This window comes from Ranitomeya imitator, chromosome 6, assembly GCF_032444005.1.
Source record: "Ranitomeya imitator isolate aRanImi1 chromosome 6, aRanImi1.pri, whole genome shotgun sequence".
Classification (NCBI taxonomy): Eukaryota; Metazoa; Chordata; class Amphibia; order Anura; family Dendrobatidae; genus Ranitomeya; species Ranitomeya imitator.
Window position 1 is genome coordinate 47,345,637 of NC_091287.1, and position 20,516 is coordinate 47,366,152.

At 41.6% G+C, this 20,516-nt stretch overlaps 1 protein-coding gene across 2 annotated transcripts in view; it reads right to left on the reverse strand.

The window, feature by feature from the left end:
* Positions 1-20,516, reverse strand: part of MKX (mohawk homeobox) — a 120,272-nt gene that overhangs the window by 78,399 nt on the left and 21,357 nt on the right. For both annotated transcript variants that reach the window (XM_069729624.1, XM_069729625.1), the window contains exon 3: positions 12,527-12,686. In XM_069729624.1, coding sequence (XP_069585725.1) covers positions 12,527-12,686 — 160 coding nt within the window. The remainder of the gene's footprint in view (positions 1-12,526; positions 12,687-20,516) is intronic.

The window sequence follows — 20,516 nt, forward strand, 5'->3', positions numbered from 1 at the left end:
TCCAAATTCAGGTGACAGTGTCCCTTTAAAGGGACTCTCACCAGGTTTTTGTTACTCTATCTGAGAGCAGCATAATGTAGAAGCAGAGACCCTTATTCCAGTGATGTGTCACTTACTGAGCTGTTTGCTGTCATTTTGACTGTTGATCACTGCAGATCTAGCAGTTCTCTGAATGCTGAGCTCTGTATAACTCCGCCCACAACACTGAATTGCCGGTAGGAGTGGTCTGAGCTGGCACCAGGTAGAACAGGCAGGTAGTTGCCTCCGCTAGCAACTGCCTGCCTGTTAGTTTTTAGGCTCATTGTTTTCTATCTATCTATCTATCTATCTATCTATATATATAACAAAAGTTTGGACACACCTTCTCATTTAAAGATTTTTCTGTATTTTCATGACTATGAAAATTGTACATTCACACTGAAGGCATCAAAACTATGAATTAACACATGTGGAATTATATACTTAACAAAAAAGTGTGAAACAACTGAAATTATGTCTTATATTCTAGGTTCTTCAAAGTAGCCTTTTGCTTTGATGACTGCTTTGCACACTCTTGGCATTCTCTTAATGAGGTTCAAGAGGTATTCTTTTGTCAAGTACATAATTCCACATGTGTTAATTCATAGTTTTGATGCCTTCGGTGTGAATGGACAATCTTCATAGTCATGAAAATACAGAAAAATCTTTAAATGAGAAGGTGTGTCCAAACTTTTGGTCTGTACTGTGTGTGTGTGTGTGTATATATATATATATATATATATATATATATATATATATATATATATATATATATATTAGTCCTGGACAAGCCCTTTAATGCAGTGTATTATCTTTGCCACTATAAATATTGTGAAAAATATGTTTTTTACATGTTTAAAAGAAAGGTAAACAGTAAAAACAATACTATTATGGGTTGGAGAAAAAAAACAAACAGCGATAAGTTATGTTTTAAAACATGTCATTTTTATAACTACAGCTCGTCACACAAAAATAAGCCCTTGTACAGCACAATTGGCAGAGGAAGAAAAGCTTTTGACTCTAAAAATACATTTTTTTTTCAATAATTGTACTTTCCAACAGATGAAAAGTTTAAAACTGAGTAGTTTTTTTCTATTTTTTTTTTCCAATAAAAAGTGCATAAAAGTTAAGTGATATGTTGTATAAACTACAATTCAACTCATCTTGTAATAAAACAAGCCCTAATACAGCTACATTAATGAAACAAAATAAAAAAAGGTGAAAAAAGATGTTTGGAATAAAGAAGATTAAGAAGAATGTTTCACGAGTATATGTAATTGGAGGCAAAATAAGCCCAAAGGGTGCAGTACAACAGAAATCTAAAAATACGTCCCTGCGCATGAGGTCTTAGACCACTGACATCCTGCACTGAGGAAAGTCATAATCAAATACAAGACCCCTGACTTCACTAAGAAAACAATGGCACAATGATTTGGAGTAGGGTAATTTGTGGTGACATGTGCCCTTTAGAAGACCTCAAACATGTTAAAACCATACAAGTAAAAGCAACCGGCCTCTTTAAATTGTCTCCAGATTCACATAATGTCCCAAAATGATCAACCCAAGAGAACCAGTAAATGTCTCATCCTCCCGACACATCTGTATCTGCTACGTTTAACTTGCACCATATTGCTCAAATTATCCCAAGCCTCAATTACTACTTGTTATACGGCGTCATAAAAGAGACCAATTTGTAGCAATAAGCACTTTTTAGAGTTGACTTATATTTAGGTATGTGATAAAAAGAGCAGGCCTGTTGGGATTAACCCTTTACATAATGTGCTGCCATTGGATACATCTTTAAGAGGTATATTCCCATTTTAGATTGTTATGGCGTATCAGTAGGCTACACCGTAACCCTTTAATCCGAAATCAGGGACCCCCTACTAATTCTGAAAATTTTGGGATTGAGGTCTCTTTAGTAGTGCTCCAACTGTGCAGAGAACTGCAACGCAACTCTAGTGAAGTGAATGCAATGACCCTCATCAGTCAATAAGTTATGGAATATTCTACACAAGAACTTAAAGAAAACTTTTAAAAGTGTTATCCAACTTTTACACAAAGCTGCTTGCCTATTGCAGATTCAGTCTTCCCTGCCTGGTGCAGGGCTACAAGTTTGTTTCTGGTGTCCTTCGACAGATCTTTGGTCTTCACCATAGTGGAGTTTGGAGTCAGACTGTTTGAGGTTGTGGACAGGTGTCTTTTATACTGATAACAAGTTCAAACAGGAGCCATTACTACAGGTAATGAGTGGAGGACAGAGGAGCCTCTTAAAGAAGAAGTTACAGGTCTGTGAGAGCCAGAAAACTTGCATGATTTAGGTGACCAAATACTTATTTTCCACCATAATTTGCTAAATAAATCTTGCCAAATCAGACAAGGTGATTTTCTGGATTTGTTTTCTCATTTTGATTCTCATAGTTGAGGTCTACCTATGCTGTCAATTACAGGCCTCTCTCATCTTTTTAAGTGGGAGAACTTGCACAATAGGTGGCTGACTAAATACTTTTTTCCCCCACTGTATGTGCAACTTTTTCCCCTGGACAGGGTCAATCTGTGGAAGAAAATTGCAGCATGCCGGAGTTGGATCGGATACTTGGATCGCACATGATAGATGAGTGCGGTCCGATTTCCATAGATTGACATAACGCAGAAGATGGAGACTTTTCTATCTTTTCTTCATCCCGGAAAATCTGATCACACTGTGATCTCACTCGGATCAAACTCTGATCACAGTCTGATCAGAGTGTGCATAGCATAAATGTGACCCTAGACTGATACAGTGATATAATATGAGTCAGGCCAAAAAACCAGCAGTGCAAATTCAACCATAATGGTTTTTAGAGATTTCTTAAAGATTTTTCTTACTGTGTGTTGTGGATGCATTTAATCCCTTTAGCCTTATACAGGTCTGTGTCTATATTCATAGTGACAATTTAATAGGCCACTACTAGTGTTTCTGTCATTTTCATTCTACTCTCAAGCTTAGAATAGTCAGAATGGCAAGTCCCCTAAGAGATATTAGCGGAGAAGAATTCCCTGGAATTCTTCCATCCGTTAATGCACCATGGATGCCGATTTCTTTCCAAGTCTTCCCTGTGATCTATGGCCGGCTTGTGTAGGATTTAGCATGACACAACAACAACATGGTGGGATTAGTTTAATGTCTGCCTAGATGATCCGCTAAAGGCTGTAGTGTTTCAACCTCCAAGTAAAAACCTGTAAAGGAATAAAAGTACATACATTCATTAACCGTTCATTCCCAATCCAGTGGCTGCCGGGTTTTATTTCAATGTGCACTGTATTGGGACTCTAGCCAACTCCACTCTCAATACCGTAGTTTTCAGCACTTCAGAAAGCCACAAAGGAATACTTAAAGGTTGATATGAGAAGTATCAAATAGTTTCACACCATGCACATGCTCTTTTGTAGACTTTTTTAAAGAGAACCTGTCATCACGATTTTGCATATTAAAGTAAAGGCATTGCCATAATGGCGCTGTCATACAGATTCATAGATACATTTAGTTAAGAAATCCACATCCTGGTGGTTCTTTATTCCGCATTTATAGTTTGGGTAGGGTCTTCGGGTTTGCCCCGGCCCCTCCGACTGCCTCTGGTGTCTGTATCAGCCTCCTTTTCTAAAGTTCACACTAGTGCTGTCCTCACAACAAGCGGTGTTTGCACAGATTCACCTCGCGGTGGTCTTCAGTAAAATGGTGGCTGCACAGACGCACAGATTGAGATCTTGGCTCATAATTGAGCTGAGATCTAAATCTGTATATGCGCTGCCACTGGTGCCATTTTACTGAAAATCGACAAATCTGCACAAGCTCCACCTGTGATGGAGACGGCAACGGCACTAACTTTAGTAAAGGGGACTAATACAGACACCAAAGCCAGGTGGAGGGGCCGGGACAGAGCCAAAGACCCTACCCATGGACCTGTCACTATGCACCAAAAGGTTGTTACACCCAAACTTCAAAAGCTTATTAAAGAACAACCAACAAGCGGATTGCTTCACTAAATGTATCTATGAATCTGTAAAACAGTGCTATTATGGCCATGTTTTTACTTTAAGATGAAAAATCCCAATGACTGGTTCTTTTCTTAAAGAAATGGGTACAGTTCAAAAATTAAGTTGAATAGAGTAATCTGCTTTAGAATTTAGTGACTAAAAAAGGTCATTATCTCAGGGGTGGACACTAACCCTGAAGGGCCCAGGTGAACACTTTGTGCTTTCCTACCTTTCGGGACAGGCCTCGTATGCACATGCAAATTTACAAGTATATTCGCATTAGTCATACATATATAGAATATGCACATGCTAATACATTACACATTACGCACATTGTACACACCTGCCCACAAGGTTCACATGCCACACACATATAAAAATTAAATTTTATATACCACAACAAGATGCACACGTTAAGACGACCAAACAATTTTTTGTTCATTCATTCATAATTAATCTGTCATAACTTTTTATTTTTACATACGCTTCACTATATGTGATATATTTGTTTTATTTTTATTATTTACCGAACACCATAAATGATCTGTTCAATATAGGGATACCAAATATGTCTCTGTTATTTACTGATGTGTGACTAGTAATGGGGAGGCACCTATCCACTATTAATCCTATCGTTGTGTTCTAAATAAATACACAACAAGCATAAAGTCTTTTATATGAAATAAAAACAAAACATACTTTTCCATTTTTTATTTAAAACTAACAAGCAGAGGAGAGAAGGAGGAAGAGAGAAGTTTTTTCCACCAACATAGAAGAGGATTCTTTACTGTTAGGGCAGTGAGAATCTGGAATTCCTTGCCTGAGGAGGTGGTGATGGTGAACTCAGTCGAGGGGTTCAAGAGAGGCCTGGATTTCTTCCTGGAGCGTTAACAATATTGTATCTTCTGGCTATTAGGTTCTTTAGAAGGACGTAGATCTGGGGATTTATTCTGACGGAATATAGGCTGAACTGGATGGACAAGTGTCTTTTTTTTGGCCTTGCTAACTATGGTACAGTTATACTCACCTTACGCCCATTTCATTGAAGGCAACGTCTTCTGTAATAAACCAAAAATAAAAAAAAAACAATATCCATCACCTGTCCGCTGTTCTGTTCCACACCGTAATCCATGCCTGGGGATAAATAGTTTTCTACCTGGATAGTGCCAAGATGTGACGTACAGGCTGAAAACCACTGGTGAATGAGATGCTGCGAGCGAAGCATCAGTGAGCAGCGGTGACCTCATCGAGATTACTGCCAGTCACTGAGGCTTTGTTCCCAGCTGGGCTGAACTGCGGTGACATGAGTTCACCGCAGATCACCATGAGAAATCGGTGACACTGATATCTCCAATACTGGTTTTTCTGGTACCGAAAATATCAGGACATGTGAAACCGGCATAAGAGCAAGAGCGCTCTGATTTCTTGCTCTTTTCAGAGTCCTTTTCTTGTTAGGCTGCCGTCACACTATCAGTATTTGGTCAGTATTTTACATCAGTATTTGTAAGCCAAAACCAGGAGTGGAACAATTAGAGGAAAAGTGTAATAGAAACATATGCACCACTTCTGCTAATTTCTCTGCCACTAAAACTACGGTTATGATTTTTAGTTTTTATTTTACAGTTTGGAGTGACTCACTCTTTTTAATATTCTTTTTAATTTATAGTAAGGGGTACATTATTCCTTATCTTTATTACATCTCAGCTGCTCCACTTCATTTTGAAGAGTAAAATATTGATTAAGATAAAATGCCCTCATGATTGTAAAGCGTTCTGATGTCACTGATGGGGTGCATTATATTATTTCGGTTATAGCGTATTAGTAATTTTTACAGTCCTATTTATAACTATAGAAGGTACTAATAAAATGTGCAAAACACAACAAAAGAAGCTTATTAAAATAACCGCAAAATCATTAACACCAAAGAATACAGTGCATTCAGCTTCTGACTAAAAAAAAAAACACAATTATATCGAAAATAAACAAAGCTAATTAGGACAGCATTTAAAAGTTTATTATCTCCTGTAGTGTCAGAAAAAAAATGAATTTAATAAGAAGTAATTTAGTTACTTGCTGTTTACATACATAATATACCAAAATGAAGTTTTTATCCAAGGTTCAGAAAGTAAAACAACATACTAATTTCCTTCACATTAAGCATATTGTCCAGGATTGGGGTTGAAGTCTGCAGTCACTCTGCAGATTGTGAATCCTCACCGTGTGCACACTGAACGGATTCTTCGGTGCTGGGGTTGATAACGCACAGACGCGTGACCACAGGTGTGACCTTTGCACGACGTCACTCAATATAAGTAAATTCAGCAAGCCCATGCACATCTAGTTGAATTGTGACCAAAAGTACGCAAATAGCATTTTTGCCATTACATGACTGTCTACTCCCGGCACCAAAGAATCCTCACATCGCTCAGTGTGCGTGCTGAGGGGATCCACAAGTCTGCAGTCACATAAAGTGACTGCGAACTTGAACCCCAAGCTTGAACAACACCTTGAAAGATGTAATTGCATAACCAGAAAATACATTTGCAGAGAGGGTGAATTAAATCGTATCAAAACACTGATGAAACTTGTATTTTTTTGCGTATGAGAATAATCACTGAAGTCTGAATGAGACCTTACCTAGAGATGATGACTCAAAGTGGCCATGAACACGCTTGTCCATCTGAATGCGCATCATGTAATGTGATACCATTAAAATGAGAGAACCCAAACTTAAAAGTTCAGGATTCGTACCGGACAGTTAATATCCGGTTCTAAATGCTGAACATGGACTTCTCCCAGACGTTCGTAGCAAAGTTTGGAGTTCTGGGGAGGGATAGAGAGAATTTTTTTCCAGATCCAAAGTTGGGGTCTCCATCGCTTTCCATGAGGTTAGGGTTCTGGTTCATGTGGGGGTACAGTTCTAGTACCCAAACAGAACTTTGGACTAAAAGAACTCAAACTTCCATGGGTTGGCCCATCCCTAGATACCATCTGATCGGCAGAGATTCTAGCTGTCTAGATTCACCTGATTTCCATTGATTCCTCAGTTAGAGAAGATAGTGTGTAGATGGGAAGGCTCCTTAAAACTTGTGAATAATTTGATGGTAGAGCCAGACAATTGGACGCCATTCTAAAATTATTATTTTATTGCAACCCAGAGAAATGAAGTAAACCTGCAGTGTGTGTGACTATTGCAACGTGCTATTCCAAACTCTTTTTCACTCATTTTATATATTGCAAAACTATTTTGTCTGAGTGGTCACGTACTTGGGAATAGTTATGTGACAGCTTAGGGATTTAATGTGTCCACATGTATAGAAAAAAAAACTATTTTGCCACTGAGTTGAATTCGTCTAGCAATAAAATTCTGTTAGGTAACACTATACACATAATCTATAAAATCATCTCATTTCCCACTGCAAATGATTTACTCCAAAAGAGAAGCGGAAACTATTCAATACGTCTCACCAGATCTATTCTGAAGAGGCTCCAAATTATCATTTATTTTATTAATTGAGACCATCAATGAAATGTCGTTGGAGTGTGGGAGGAAACCGGAGAAACGGGAGGAAACACATGCAAACACGGGGAACACATACATCTCCTTGCAGATGTTGTCCTTGGCGGTGCTAACTATTGAGCCACCATGTTGCCCCATTATCATATTTTATTTCATTCTCTCGAACACTATGCTGCAGGGCTGTTTCGATGCCCAGTTCATGCTTCTCTAGAAGCTCCTTTCAACTGCTACTCAAATACTACTTCTTTCAACTACTACTCTGCAAATTTCTGTGCATTATATGGAATCAGTCTGTGTATTGGACTTTCTCTGTGTGAGCCTTCCTGCTCTCCATGCCTGTACTCGGACAGAAATTCTGTCTTTGGTTTTTACAATTTAAGCTCCTGAAAGGGGTTACCCAGGACTTTTTCCTTTACTATTGGATTAAGTTGCAGTAAACAGTGATAATTGATCACTCCTGCCGACGATTCAATTGATTAACATCACCAGAGCAGCTCTTCCAGCCTGCTCTGTCGGAACACGTGATTGCATACGTCATACTGAATGATAGCTGGCTCCCCACAGTTAGGCAGCAGGGAGCCAACAGTCAATCAGCATGACATCGGCAGTCACACCCCGTCAACAGAGCAGAGAGGACGACGTGACATCAGCAAAAGCTGGCAAGAGTGCTCTGTGACCAGCTTTGTGCTGGTAGAGATTTCAGGTAGATAGCATCTACCTGGCTGTTTGTTTTTAGACCCATAGTTAAAAAAAACTCTCTTGGATAAACCCTTTAAGTTTCCCGTTGATACTAGAGAAAATGTAAACTAAAGATAGTGATTTCAAAAAGACCGACCAACTATGTGCACCAGGGTTTCTCAAATCTTCTCTGACAGATGATTTAGGGGAAGAGAAGGGTCAACATTTTTTAATATCCAATTTCTTTTTTTATCCGAACTGCACAAGCATGTGTATGAGAGGAGGTCGTGCAAGTGACCATAACCAGCAATGAGCACCTTGAAAGTGTCTTCACAGTAGTTTGACCTTCCAAACTCTGAACAGAGAATATGATTTCTCCAGGCACAGCTACCGAATCCACGTGTACACATGAAATGTCCTATAATTTTACATAAGCCGGGGTGCAGAGGGAAATGTTTTACAACAAGAGTATTTCATAGACACTATTCAGAAGCTAGCCATTATACTTCATAAGGTCAACTCTGAAATATTAAACCAAGGAAAAAAAAAATCTACAGCTAAAGATAATTTTTACCAAATGTAAAGGATTAGACATTGCTGGGCGTAGTCTGCCATCTGTCCTTCTACAAAGTACCTTACACTCTCACAGGCTCATCACTACTTTTTATAAACGCATATGGGAACATTTTAGTGGAAGCTAGTCTTATAGATTTTACTTTAAAAAAAGAACAAAACTTGAGCAGGTTGTGGCAGATAGCCATACTAATTTACTCTACAAAGGTTAGAGTGAAAGTCAATTACTTTGCAAGAAACCCTCCCCAACTTTGGCTCATCCATAACACCTGTTTATATGCTTTTGCCAAAATCGCGAAAATCGCGGGTGAGGTAAGCCCACCGGCATCAGGGGCTTATCTACAGCATTCTGTAATGCTGTAGATAAGCCCCCGATGTATCTTAAAAGATGAGAAAACTCTGTTGGTCCGGCGCCTCCCATCTTCATCAGATGACGTCCTCTTCTGGTCTTCACACTGCGGCTCCGGCGCAGGCGTATTTTGTCTGCCCTGTTGAGGGCAGAGCAAAGTACTGCAGTGCGCAGGCGCCGGGAAAGGTCAGAGAGGCCCGGCGCCTGCGCACTGCAGTACTTTGCTCTGGGCAAACAAAATACGCCTGCGCTGGAGATGCAGCATGAAGCCAAGAAGAGGACGTCATCTGATGAAGATGAGAGGCGCCGGACCCGGACCAACAGCGGGACCGCCCCTGGGTGAGTATAATCTAACGTCTTTTTTTCATCTTTTAGGATACATTATAGAATGCTGTAGATAAGCCCCTGATGCCGGTGGGCTTACCTCACCCGCGATTTTCGAGGTGACAGGTTCCATTTAAGCTTATCAACAGCAGAGAAATATAATCTAATATCTGTACCCAATATCTGTCCTTATACAACCAAGTCTATCCCCATACAACCAAGCCTATCCCATACAAATAAATCTATCCCCATACAACCAAATCTATCCCCATACACCCAAGTCTATCCCCATACAACCAAGCCTATCCCCATACAACCAAGTCTATCCCCATACAGCCAAGCCTATCCCCATACACCCAAGTCTATCCTCATACAACCAAGCCTATCCCCATACAACCAAGCCTATCGCCATACAACTTAATCTATCCCCATACAACCAAGTCTATCCCCATATAACAAAGCCTATCCCCATACAACCAAATCTATCCTCATACAACTAAGTCTATCCCCATACAACCAAATCTATCCCCATAGAACCAAGTCTATCTCCATACAACCAAATATATCCCCATACAAAGAAGCCTATCCCCATACAAAGAAGCCTATCCCCATACAACCAAATCTATCCCCATACAATGAAATCTATCTCCATACAACCAAGCCTATCCCCATACAACCAGGCCTATCTCCATACACCCAAGTCTATCCACATATAACCAAGTCTATCCCCATACAACCAAGCCTATCCCCATACAACCAAGCCAATCCCCATACAACCAAGCCTATCCCCATACAACCAAGCCAATTCCCATACAATTAAGCCTATCCCCATACAACCAAGCCTACCCCCATACAATTAAATCTATATCCATACAATAAAATCTATTCCCAAACAACCAAGTCTATCCCCATACAGCATAATCTATCCCCATTAAACCAAATATATTCCCATACAACTGAATCTATCCCCATACAACAAAATATATCCCCATACAACCAAATTTATCCCCATTGAACCAAATCTATGCCCACACAACTGCAAAATGTACATTCAAATATTAACGTTATGAATATGACATTTGCAAATCACTTTATTTCAGAAGTTCCAGTCGCTAAGTAAAGTATCTCCCTTCTGTCTATCATGCTGTCCCCTGCCTGTTGTCAAGATACCTGAGGTCATGTGACGTGCCATTCACCTGTAGCCATTGGACAGGACCAGCACAAGTCTTTGTCCTTTGTATGTGATGTGAATGTTTCCATTCATTGACAGCCATGTTAAAGCTTGAAATGGTGAAGAACTTCAAAACCATAAATAAACCCCAACTTGAGGAACTTGGGCTTATGTCTCCTCCTGTTGTGTCTGCTGCACTTTTCTTTGTGACCCATCTGTTTTTAAACTACCATAATTATGCATTTCTCAGTAAAGACTGATATATTTTAATACATATTTGGCTGTTTCCATTTTACTTTTACATATATATATATTAATTTTAAAAAAACAATGTATATTCCAAATTTGCATTACTGATCACTATACAACTATTCTTGGTAATCTATCTAACCTTTAAAGGGACTCTGTCACCCCCTCCAGCCGTTAGAAACTAAAAGAGCCACCTTGTGCAGCAGTAATGCTGCGTTCTGACAAGGTGGCTCTTTTAGTTATTGGTGCAGTGAAAGCAAAAATAAAGCGTTTTATAATTTCGCCAAAATACCTTTCTTTAGTCGTGGAGGCAGGTCTTAACCCCCTGCTGAAAACGCCACGCTTCCGTCACTCAAAGCTTCTTCGGCGCCGGACGTCACCCCCTCCACGCTGTTTTCCATTCAAATCCGGCGCCTGCGCTGTTTTGTTGTGGCTGGGGCAGGCGCAGTGAGCTCTGGCCGTCTGACCTCACATACAGTCTTGAAGAGTGCGCCTGTGCGGCCACTCAGCTTGTGAATCCCAGCCCCGCAGTGTGTTATGCATTATGCACACTGCTGCCCAAACCACGTCCCGAACACGCTCGGGTGGAGTATTTGTTAGGCTGTGTGCACATGCTGTGGATTTTTCGCGTTTTTTTCGCGTTTTTTCGCTATAAAAACGCATAAAAAACACATAAATTATGCATCCCATAATTTAGAATGCATTCTGCAATTTTTGTGCACATGATGCACATGATTTTTCTGCAAAAAAAAAGGATTGCGGTGAAAAACGCAGCATGTTCATTAATTTTGCGGATTTTTCGCGTTTTCCCCACTATTTAATGCATAGGGAAGCTCCGGAAAAAAAACGCGTCAAAAACGCACCAAAAACGCAAAAAAAACCGCATGCGGATTTCTTGCAGAAAATGTCCGGTTTTGCTCAGGAAATTTCTGCAAGAAATCCTGAACGTGTGCACATAGCCTTAGTGTTCGGAGATTTAGTTTTCATCGCCGCAGCTGAATGATTTACAGCTACTAGCCAGCCTGAGTATATGTGGGGGTTGCCTGTTTGCTAGGGAATCCCCACATGTGTTCAAGCTGGCTAATAGCTGTAAATCATTCAGCTGAGGCAATGAAAACTTAATCTCCGAGCAGTTACAAATACTCGCAGAGCACACGAGCGTGCTCGTTCATCACACTCGCAGACCACATTCGCTGGTCACTAGGAAGCACGACTAAACTCATCCCTGCATTTCAAAAACCTGACCTGCACATCCATATATGGCCATTTTTATGCGCTAAAAGCTCTCATTTTTCATATTTCTAGTGCAGTAATGCAGTTCAAATTTCGTGTTTTCAAGTTTGCATGTTTTGGCGCTGCAGTGTGCTGCCCTTTTTACTTAACTAAACTCATCCCTGGCTAGATACTTCCTAATTTATAGGCAGAAGCTTGTGTAACCATGTGATGCCTCGTCTAAAGGATCTATATACTATTGAGGGCATTACAAGGTGAACAGTGATCCCGAGCACTGAAGAGTTAAATAAAATACTTTTCATTCTAGTATTTGATGTAAGAATGGCCCACAATTCGCCTACTAATGTCTTTCAAAAGAATATGAATACAGTAAGTATGTTCTAGATACAGTTACCTGTACAAGGGTCATCTGTGACCCAAGTGCTAACAGTATCTTCTCCGTCTTGGTGGGGTAGGGATTGTCCCGGTGCTTGTACAACCACTGCTTCAGTGGACGTGCCATGTCCTGTAGCGCCTGCCGTTTGTGCCTCACTTTACCGCTTGCACTTCTTGAGCTGCTTGAACAGAAAATAAAGTGGCATCAATTACCGAAGTTACTGAGACAAAATAAAAGAGAAATCAAATGTTAAATCTTTATTGTAGATCAATGTCTGGTGATTTCCTGGTGTCACAGAAGGTAAAGCCTAAATTTACCACCATTTCTAACACCATTTCACATTTTTGTATACATTATTGATCTATAGGTGAAGTGGGCAACTTTGTAAATACATTACATTACCTACACGTTACGTACTGCAAATTTGGTGGCCTCAATTTCCTTCCTTTTGTGAGAAATTTTACTGCAAACTCTTCTAACATGGATATTTTCTTTACACTTTGCCCTCGATTCATCAATGACTTTGCACTTTTTTTTCCTAGAGTTAAATGGTTGTTATAGTGACTGTGTTATTTAAATTTTTTTTCATTATTTAAAGGGGTTTGTCCAGGTTTGACATGAACGTCTGCAATCACTCTATGTAACTGCAGACTTGTGAATCCTCACATCATGCACACTGTCAGGATTCTCCAGCGCAGGAGCGGGGAGGTCATGTGGCCTCAAGTATGCAATATGAATACTCCCGGCCACATTCCGACTAGACATGTGCGGCTTTGATCAATATAGGTGAATTGAACGAGGCACCTACAGTCAAAATATGACCAGAAGAATGCGTATCACATACCCGCAATCACATGACTGCCCAGTCTTGCTGTTGGCCCCGGAGAATCCTGACAGCATACACTGTGCGCGATGTTAGGATACACAACTAGTCTGCTGTCCCATAGAGTGAATGCACTTTCATGCAAAACCTGGACAACCCCTTTATTTTGCACCTTGCTAACTTGGTTACGACAGGTTTTTTTTTGTTGGGGAGGGGGGGAGTTGGCATTATGGACATGGTATTTTCTCATCTAAATGTTTTAACCTATTTAATCCTATGTGACTTTTCAAAATGTGGCAATTTATTGGAGTACAGAATCTGTCTAGTTTTATTTTTGCCAAGTTGAAGACTCATGTGTGACATTTTAAAGGAGCATGCATATTTTTGCTTTAAAAAAAGGTCCATGTAAAAGTAATGTATAAAAAGAGCATCTGATTTTGCTCAAACTTTCGAAACCGGCATATGTCATTTTAAAGAATTTGGAGCAAAAAAATAGCAACGCATCCTCAAACCAAAAAAAAGAAAAGTCATTTTAAAGTAAATGCAAATGATGAGCTTTTTAAAAATTGTCTTATCTGTTTTCTGTTCTTCTCCACTCACCTTATATTTAAAATAAAGTGTCCTTTTAAATAAAAGGGATAGAAAGAAGTGACCACGTCTTGGTCTACAACTTCTAAACGGTGAGAGGTATTCTCTCTTTCTGCTCCAGCCTTTGGGTTTGATGATCTCGGCCATTCTCGGCGTAGAACAGATGTGTTACAAATTACATTTTCAACAGTCTGACTGCTCCAATTTACCACATTAAGGCTTTGGCTGATGTTGGAGAATTTATGCAGATATGACAGCCTGTCACACACCTCATTACCTTATAATTGGACCTAGTTAAATCAGTCATTATTGAAAAAGTTTACACAGTAAACCACACGAAAAGGGATGTGGTCGAGATTTCCACATCGCCGGCAGAAGGTCGGAGGTTGAAACAGTCAGAGCAAGTATTGGAATCTCTTAATTTGAGATTCTGATCCAGTGGGGGTTAACTACTGTAGAAATTATTTGGCATTTCTTACTTTTTAGAACACTTTCTTTGCGGTATTTTTTTTTTTACACCTTTTCATCTTTTATCGAAAAACACAACAAAAATTAAATATAAACACTACAAGAACGGCAGCTTTAAATTGTTAAAATTTATATATGGTAATTTGGTAATATTTTAGATTACAGTTTGAAAAGAGTTTAAGTGCATAACATAATACAGGGAAAAAAAAAACAAGAAGAAAAAATATAAGCTAAAAAAGTGTCAGACTGGTACAGGGGTAAAAAAAAAAAAAGCCTGCGCACAAGAGCTTACGATTGTAAGCAAGGGGAGGAGATATTAGGTGAGGGTAGAAGTGATGCGTACGGTACTCACATAAATACAACCTTATTAATTGCCATCAACTTTTTAACACATCACAATATTAATGAGCTTATCCATAATTTTAAAACATTTTAACATCTATAGCTATTCTTATTTTAAAGGGGTTGTCCACTACTAGGACAACCTCTTCTTAAACTAAATGTTCGGCCCCGATAAAATAATAAAGGCTATACTCACCTCCCGTGCCTTTGTCATTCCCGCGGTGTCGGCACTCACTCTCCCCAGAGTTAAGATGCGGTGTTGTCACATGTGATGCCCGGTGTCCAATCAGCGCTGGCGTCACTGTCTCCGCCTTCGGACAAACTGAACATGAAGAGGAAGTCTAGGATCAGCTGATCCCCCACTTCCTGTTCCTGTTCAGTTTGTTCGAAGGCGGAGACAGTGACGCCAGCGCTGATTTGACGCTGGAGTCACGTGCCGCATCATAGCATCGGGGAGAGCAAGTACCGACACCGCGGGAATGGCACAGGCACGGGAGGTGAGTATGAGTATAGGCTCTATTAGGTTATCAGGGCTGAACATTTAGTTTAAGAAGATGTTGTCCTAGTAGTGGACAACCCCTTTAAGGCTTATGGACACAACCAATTGTCTTCTCTGAGTGCTCTGAGGTTTTCATGGATAGCACTTGATATTCTATGGGGTGTGCATATGTCCGGCTGTTTCCTCGGACTAAGAGATGAGCAGAAAAAATAGGAGACATGTCTGATTTTGATCTGAACGTCAGATAAAAATAAGCAATCAAAGTCTATGGGTCCGTTAAAAATGTTGTCGGATCACACTCAGATGACATCGAAGTGCAGTCCGATTTTCACAGATTGACAGAATGGAGAAGATGGAGAAACTTATTTTTAAAATGTATCCACGTCTCAGAAACACTGATGCCGCTGATCAAAGTCTGATCAGAATAATAGGACTGTTTCTCTCTGCCCTAATGGTACTGTTTGCAGAGTAGTACGGCACACTATCCATAAAACATTGCCATTTCCATGTTGTACTGTGATAATGCCTCATGTCTCATACAATATTATTATAGTGTCAGTTTTACAAGGTAAGCAGGTTTAGCTAGGAACAAAAAACTTAAAGCACCACTCCAGCAGTTCTTTTTTTTCTCAGTGCTGGAGTGGTGCTTTAAAAGTAAGTTCCCGTCCCCCAGTCATATACTCAAGCTCCGGTGTCTTCGCCGTTTTTCTGCACCGCTTTGGTCCTGTCGCGCCATCATGTAAGCTCAGCTTCTGTCTGGCTGGAAGTTAGAAGCTACATCACAAGCGCTCAATACAAGTCTATGAGACAGAACGAGGCAAGAACAAGGCCAGAACAAGGCCAGAACAAGGCAAGAACGAGGCTAGAACAGGGCCAGAATGAGGCAAGAATGAGGCCAGAGCGAGGCCAGAACGAGGCAAGAACAAGGCCAGAGCGAGGCCAGAACAAGGCCAGAACGAGGCCAGAGCGAGGCCAGAACGAGGCCAGAGCGAGGCACGAACGAGGCCAGAGCAAGGCCAGAACAAGGCCAGAACGAGGCCAGAGTGAGGCCAGAATGAGGCCAGAACAAGGCCAGAGTGAGGCCAGGAGGCCAGAGTGAGGCAAGAACGAGGCCAGAGCGAGGCCAGAACAAGGCCAGAGCAAGGACAGAATGGGGACAGAACAAGGCCAGAACGAGGCCAGAGCGAGGCCAGAACGAGGCCAGAGTGAGGCCAGAGCGAGGCCAGAACAAGGCCAGAACAGTGACAGAACGAGGCCAGAACTAGGCCAGAGCGAGGCCAGAACGAAGAACGAGGCCAGAGCGAGGCCAGAACAAGGCCAGAACGGGGACAGAACGACGCCAGGGCGAGGCCAGAATGGGGACAGAACGAGGCCAGAGCGAGGCCAGAACGGGGACAGAACGAGACCAGAGCGAGGCCAGAACAAACCCATAACGGCGACAGAACGAGGCCAGAATGGGGACAGAACGAGGCCAGAGCGAGGCCACAAAGAGGCCGAATGAGGCCAGAACGGGGACAGAACGAGGCTAGAATCGGGACAGAACGAGGCCAGAGCGAAGCCAGAACGGGGACAGAACGAGGCCAGAGCAAGGCCAGAACGAAGAACGAGGCCAGAGCGAGGCCAGAACGAGGCCAGAACGGGGACAGAACGAGGCCAGAACGAGTCCAGAGCGAGGCCAGAACAAGGCCAGAACGGGGACAGAACGAGGCCAGAGCGAGGCCAGAATGGGGCCAGAATGAGGCCAGAGCGAGGCCAGAATGGGGACACAACGAGGCCAGAACGAGGCCAGAGCGAGGCCAGACAGAATGAGGCCAGAACGAGGCCAGAGCGAGGCCAGAACGGGGACAGAACGAGGCCAGAGCGAGGCCAGACAGCGAGGGCAGAACGAGGCCAGAGCGAGGCCAGAATGGGGACAGAACGAGACCAGAGCGAGGCCAGAGTGAGGCCAGAACGAGGACAGAGGGAGGCCAGAACAAACCCATAACGGCGACAGAACGAGGCCAGAATGGGGACAGAACGAGGCCAGAGCGAGGCCACAAAGAGGCCAAATGAGGCCAGAACGGGGACAGAACGAGGCCAGAAAGAGGCCAGAGCGAGGCCAGAACGGGGACAGAACGAGACCAGAGCGAGGCCAGAGTGAGGCCAGAACGAGGCCAGAGGGAGGCCAGAACAAACCCATAACGGCGACAGAACGAGGCCAGAATGGGGACAGAACGAGGCCAGAGCGAGGCCACAAAGAGGCCGAATGAGGCCAGAACGAGGCCAGAACGAGGCCAGAGCGAGGCCAGAGTGAGGCCAGAACGAGGCCAGAGGGAGGCCAGAACAAACCCATAACGGCGACAGAACGAGGCCAGAATGGGGACAGAACGAGGCCAGAGCGAGGCCACAAAGAGGCCGAATGAGGCCAGAACGAGGCCAGAACGAGGCCAGAGCGAGGCCAGAATCGGGACAGAACGATGCCAGAGCGAAGCCAGAACGGGGACAGAACGAGGCCAGAGCAAGGTCAGAGCAAGGCCAGAACGAAGAACGAGGCCAGAGCGAGGCCAGAACGGGGACAGAACGAGGCCAGAACGAGGCCAGAGCGAGGCCAGAACAAGGCCAGAACGGGGACAGAACGAGGCCAGAGCGAGGCCAGAATGGGGCCAGAATGAGGCCAGAGCGAGGCCAGAATGGGAACAGAACGAGGCCAGAACGAGGCCAGAGCGAGGCCAGACAGAACGAGGCCAGAACGAGGCCAGAGCGAGGCCAGAATGGGGACAGAACGAGGCCAGAACGAGGCCAGAGCGAGGCCAGAACGAGGCCAGAGCGAGGCCAGAATGGGGACAGAACGAGGCCAGAGCGAGGCCAGAATGGGGCCAGAATGAGGCCAGAGCGAGGCCAGAATGGGGCCAGAATGAGGCCAGAGCGAGGCCAGAATGGGGACAGAACGAGGCCAGAACGAGGCCAGAGCGAGGCCAGACAGAACGAGGCAGAGCGAGGCCAGAACGAGGCCAGAGCGAGGCCAGAACAAGGCAAGAAAGAGGCCAGAATGAGGCTCTCATAGACGTGCTTTGAAACACTGGTGCAACCTGCAGCTCACTAACTACAGGAGAGGAAATGGGGCGGTGGCTAAAACAGATGAAAATGTTAGAATTATCAGGCAGGAGACACGAAACTTGGATTTTAAGAAATAAGAAAAAAACACTGGAGTGGTGGTTTAAGAAAATTTTGTTCAATTTGCCTTTTTTCAATTTTATTAATCATTTATACTGTTTTATATCACATGAAACCTATAAACATCTTTTACCATTTTATATTCCTACACTTACAGTAAACAGAATAGTTGCACTTTATATTACGCCTACACTCAGATATTGATTAGATACTATTTTACTTATTTGCATAGTTTGCTCTATTATTAGATATTGTTTTCATGTTGTTACATACTTTTGTTGTTTTTTTCTCACGTGTTATTACCAAATACATAACGTACTATTTTTATTTCCTGGCAGCATACAGTTGGATAGTACTTAGGCATGTATGCTGGTATAATATTATACTTGTGTTGTTCATAGATTACTATGCTTATATGATATCCACCTATTAGATATTGGTAACATATTATTTATACCTTTTATGACATCACTCCACCAGGGTTGCCAACTTGACTTTTTATTTTTTCTGGACAGCTCATCAAAACATCACGGACAGACAATTTTTTACGGACACATTTAATGGACACCTTCAATTTTTTTTTATGGACAAGGCAAAAAAATTCTCTATATGTGCAGACTGTCCTGGAATTTCAGGATGGTTGGCGACCCAGGCTGTGAAGTGCCAAAATATTACTTAATTATTAAATACTGTCTACAAATTATTACATATACGTAGCACCTTAATATTAAAAATGGTTTGCAGAATACTACACTGATTAGACCTCATATTATTATTAGAATTTTATTACATAATAATCATATTATTTATTACACATATTTTATTTATTTTATTCGCTTACATAGCACCATTAATTCCACAGCGCTCTACTGACATTATTGTCACTGTCCCCATTGGGGCTCACTATCTACATTCCCTATCAGTATATCTTCAGAGTGTTGGAGGAAACCGGAAAACACATAGGAAACCCACAGGAACCACGGGGAGAACATACAAATTAGAATTTACATATTATTTGCATGATATAAAATGTGCCTATTTTGCTATCATTTAGCATGTTGCTTACACATTATTATATATTATTATAATATCACTCGGATAGCACATGAGCATGCTGAGATAACACCTTATCCGAGCACGTTCACTCATCACTAGTAGGAAACATAAAATATTATATTATTGTCTTATAAACGTGTGAATGAGGACTGATATAGTAATAATATGGAGAATAAAACACATGTATCTGTGACACAGATTATTAGTTTCATATTTGTACAATTTCTAAATAAGATAAAATGAGAAAAATATACACAACTACACATAGCGCCCTCTACTGTTAATCCATGCAGCTGACAGAGGTCGCCCTGTTTTTGTATACGGTAATTTATATAAAACCTTTTTCTTTCCCCAAAATTTGGTCTATTATGTTAAGTTAGAAGAATTCCTTAAAATAGCTGATAAAAACATGCGTTCAGTTTAATTTTTGCACAAGCCATTTTGCTTTATTTACTCACATTTGCACTTTTTCATGATTTTTTTTTCCTCCTAAAAGGCTATGTTCACACGTTGCGTTTTTGTGACATTTTTTTCCAGCATTTTTTAAATGCAAATTTGAAGCTGCGTTTTACAATACCAGCAACTTCTATGAAATTTCAGAAATCTCATGCACACATTGGTTTTATTTTCCTGACTGATTCGGAAAACTGCTGCGTTTTTGCAAACTGCAGGATGTCACTTCTTTCCGCGTTTTTTCTGCGTATTTTCAGCGTTTTTTCACCCAGAGGAAACAATGGGTATGTGCAAAAAAACTGTGTATCAGTTTGTGCTGCGTTTTTGGTGCAAAAAACCTTAGGAAGTTAAATTATGTTTTATTTCTCGGGGGGGAGGGGAGGGGGCTAAACATTATCAACATGCACAAGAGAGAACAAAAATGCAGCAATAAAAACGCAAAAAAAAAACAGAAAAAGATGCAGCAAAACCTGCTTCTTTACTGCCAAGAAAGCATTTTTTGCAGCTGAAAAATAGAACGCAGCAAAAACGCAGCATGTGAACATTGCCAAAGAGGATTTTAGAAAAAACATCTGAAAATAAACGTGCATGATTAATTTGGAAACACCAAAACACGTCAAGAAAGA